The 3,502-nt window shown below is 34.0% G+C and overlaps 1 protein-coding gene across 1 annotated transcript; it reads right to left on the bottom strand.

Annotated features, from left to right (window-relative positions):
• Positions 1–625: 625 nt before the first annotated feature.
• On the bottom strand, positions 626–3,111 carry LOC122136668. The gene is made up of 2 exons (XM_042721071.1): positions 950–3,111; positions 626–685 (listed from the first exon to the last, which is right to left on the bottom strand). Exon 1 carries the CDS (start codon positions 2,174–2,176, stop codon positions 1,247–1,249), a length of 930 nt encoding a protein of 309 aa, XP_042577005.1. The 5' UTR covers positions 2,177–3,111; the 3' UTR covers positions 626–685; positions 950–1,246.
• Between the last annotated feature and the right edge of the window lie 391 nt (positions 3,112–3,502).

Genomic DNA, 3,502 nt, shown 5'->3' with positions numbered 1-3,502 from the left:
ACATCCAATTTTTGGAGAATTGTAACATTTAATTGAAAGAAAGAAAGAGAGAAAGAAAGAAAGAAAGAAAGAGAAAGAACTGCATCCAAAATATTACATTTTATGTAATTTCTCACTGTTTTTGGCACTCAGTCTTGTGCATTCAGCCATCACACTACATGGACAGCTAACGTTTACATCAAAACAGTCAAAAGTAATGAAACATTTTTTGGGGAAGCAACTTTACTACTTCAATATGCTTCCTCAGATTCATGAACACAAACACATTTGAGCTTTTGTTTATATATTTAACGTGTGTAAGATGGTAGAAAATTAAATGCAATATAACTAGTAGCCTACTTCTCAAGTTGAAATTAAATTGTAAGGAGTAAAAAGTATGAGTTTTTCTTTAGAAATGTGATCAAATGAAAGTTTAAAAGTTTGAAATTGTACTTCAGTCAAAAACAAATCCCCCAAAAGTATTAAGTACAGTAATTAAGTTAAATTTCTCAAGTATTTTACACACCTGGACATTTTTTTAATAAGAATCAAAGGAGAATGAAAACCAACCTGTTTTGTTCCTCAGTATCTTCTTGTTTGACTCTCAATGTTTCTTCAATCTTCACATCTTCTCTCTCCTCTTTAATAAACTCCATCTTTATAACAGTGTGAGGATCTCAGGAGTTTTTCTGTCTGTTTGGACAATCTGTCATGTTTAAGATGAGAATAATTAACAAAGAGAAATCAATCCAAACTAAATCTCTATCCCTAGTTCAGTAGTCAGCACACTGGTAATGGACTCGATTAGATTAAACTGATTCATGAGTGGATGCGCTAAAAATAACGTGTATATAATCGTTAGATAAAGCTGTACAATGTTACAGTCAATATTAATGAATTATCGCTTGTAAAAACTAAGACTCAACGGTTTACACTGATGTAAAGAATGTAAATGTTTAAAAACACAAACCTTTCTTCAGCCGAATCACAACAGACACAGGAGCGCGACGCTTCCTTATGACGTCTCAGCGGCGTACCAAAATAAAAGTCTTGATCTTCTTCTTCTTGTATGATTTAATGGCGGTTGACAAGCCAACTTATGGTGTATTACCACCACCGACTGGACTGGGGTACGAAACATTAACGGGAAGGAAGTAAAAAGAAATATATATATATATATTAAATATAAATAATTAAATATAAATAAATATATAACTAAATAATAATAATTACATAAATAAACCAACCGGTAGTATTAATATGAAATTTATATTCTGCTTTCCAATCCTGTTATCTTCAGATACCTAAGAATTTCTCTCATAGTACTTGACTGCCTCGAGGCACAACTTAACAGATTTGATATAGTAAAATTAATTATTCCCATGTTTCTCAGTTTCTTAAATAACTCTTCTCTTTCTTTGGAATATAATGCACAATGTAGAAGTTCATGCTCAATATTCTCTGCTTTACTGCATGTTGTACATAATCCTGACTGATGTTTCCCTATTATGAATAATGAATGATTTAAACCAGAATGTCCAATTCGAAGTCGAGTAATTATTATGTCTTCTTTTCTATTGGTAAAACATATTCTCCCTTTGCCAACTTGTTTTTGAATATTGTATAGGTGTCTGCCCTTTAAATTATTGTCCCACATTTCCTGCCACTTTTTATTCATGTGTTCTTTAATTCTTCCTTTTATTTCTGCTTTGCTCAGTGGAATTTGTACCTCAACGTTCATAAATTTCAATGCTTGTTTGGCCAGTTTATCGACGATCTCATTCCATAGTACTCCTACATGTGCAGGTACCCATAGGAACCTCAGGTCTATACCCATTTCCTGAATCCTAAGCAGATTTATAAGTACTTCATAGATTAAATTCCTCCCTGATGTTGATTGTTCACTTATTAAACTATTTAAAGCTGACAAGGAATCAGTACAGATGACTACCCTAGTAGGCTTAACTTCCTCCACCCATTGAATAGCTAATAAAATTGCTATTAGCTCTGTTGTGAAGACTGATACAAAATGAGTTATCCTTTTCTGAATTTTGACTTGTAATCTTTGGATATATACAGCTGCAGATGAATTTCCTGATATAGGATCTTTAGAGCCATCTGTGAAGATATGGAGCATTGAAGAGTAATTTTGGTCTAGATATTGTTGAACAACAAACTCCTTAGATTGTTTTCTCATTCTTAACCATATATTGACGATGAAAATCTACTTGAGGCATAGGAAGCATCCAAGGAGGAATATTCGGCATTACAACAGAGGGACTAACTGAGATTTCTGTAATACCTAAACTCGTAGCATCTCTAGTTGCTGTCCAACTAAAACTTTTAATTTCATTTTTCCCATATTCCCAGCAATCCTTCAATATGTCTTTTACAGGATGTAATTATGAATGCCCTTTTAGATTTATCCAATAATTCATAGTTAATTTCAATTTTCGTAAACTTATAGGCATTTCTCCCACCTTCACTTGTATGGCTGAGACTGGAGAAGATCTGAAAGCTCCACTACATATTCTTAAAGATTGTGCCTGAACAATTTCTACTTTTTTAATCAAGGATTTAGAAGCAGATCCATAAATTATGCATCCGTAATCAATTGCTGACCTAATCAGTGCACTATATATTCTTAATAAAGATTTCCTACTAGCTCCCCATTCCATTCCTGTTAGACATCTAAGTATATTATTCCTTTTTTTGCACTTATCAATCAACTTCTGAATATGTATCTTAAAGGTCAACCTGGAATCCATCCATATTCCTAGATATCTTATATCTTTAACTTGTTCAAGTACTTGTCCATATAACTTCACTTTTATTTCTGGAATATGATTCTTCTTCGCAAAACATAATAGCTGAGTTTTAGTCACCGATAGTCGAAAACTCCATTTGTTCGCCCATTTCTCCACTTCATTAACCGCTAATTGTATGACTCTTATCACATGAGATACATTATGACCCCTTTTCCATATCGCTCCATCGTCAGCATAGAGAGATCTTCCTATATCTATTTTGACATTCTGGAACACATCATTTATCATGATATTAAACAATACTGGACTGCACACACTTCCTTGTGGAGTACCATTATCTATTTTATATATCCTGGAATATGAAGCCCCAATATAGAATTACAATAATTCCTCCAGTAATTTTTTAGCATCTCTAATTACCCTCCTCACATTAAACTTGTGCTTTTTTATATAAAATAAAATCATCAAATATATAAAGCGTCTTCCCAACCTTTTTAAAAGCAAAACATTGCTTTGTGTGACGTGGGGAAGAATCACTCGACAAGTTTTGGTTTCGAGTGAACAACAAAGGCCCGGTGGATTTTAATACAAGTGAGGTGCAGGGGTGGCAAGCGGTGGGTGGGCTGATGCTCCGCGGTGCTTCTTCAGTGCTCAATCCGAGTGAAAGTGGTGTCCAAACGTGCTCCAAACAACCGTGTGGGGGCTGTCCGGTCAGTAAATATTAATTCTTTGCCTTCGATGCTATTGTCTGTAGA

The sequence above is a fragment of the Cyprinus carpio genome, chromosome B3 (assembly GCF_018340385.1).
Source record: "Cyprinus carpio isolate SPL01 chromosome B3, ASM1834038v1, whole genome shotgun sequence".
Lineage (NCBI taxonomy): Eukaryota > Metazoa > Chordata > Actinopteri > Cypriniformes > Cyprinidae > Cyprinus > Cyprinus carpio.
This window is presented reverse-complemented; position numbering and strand designations above follow the sequence as displayed.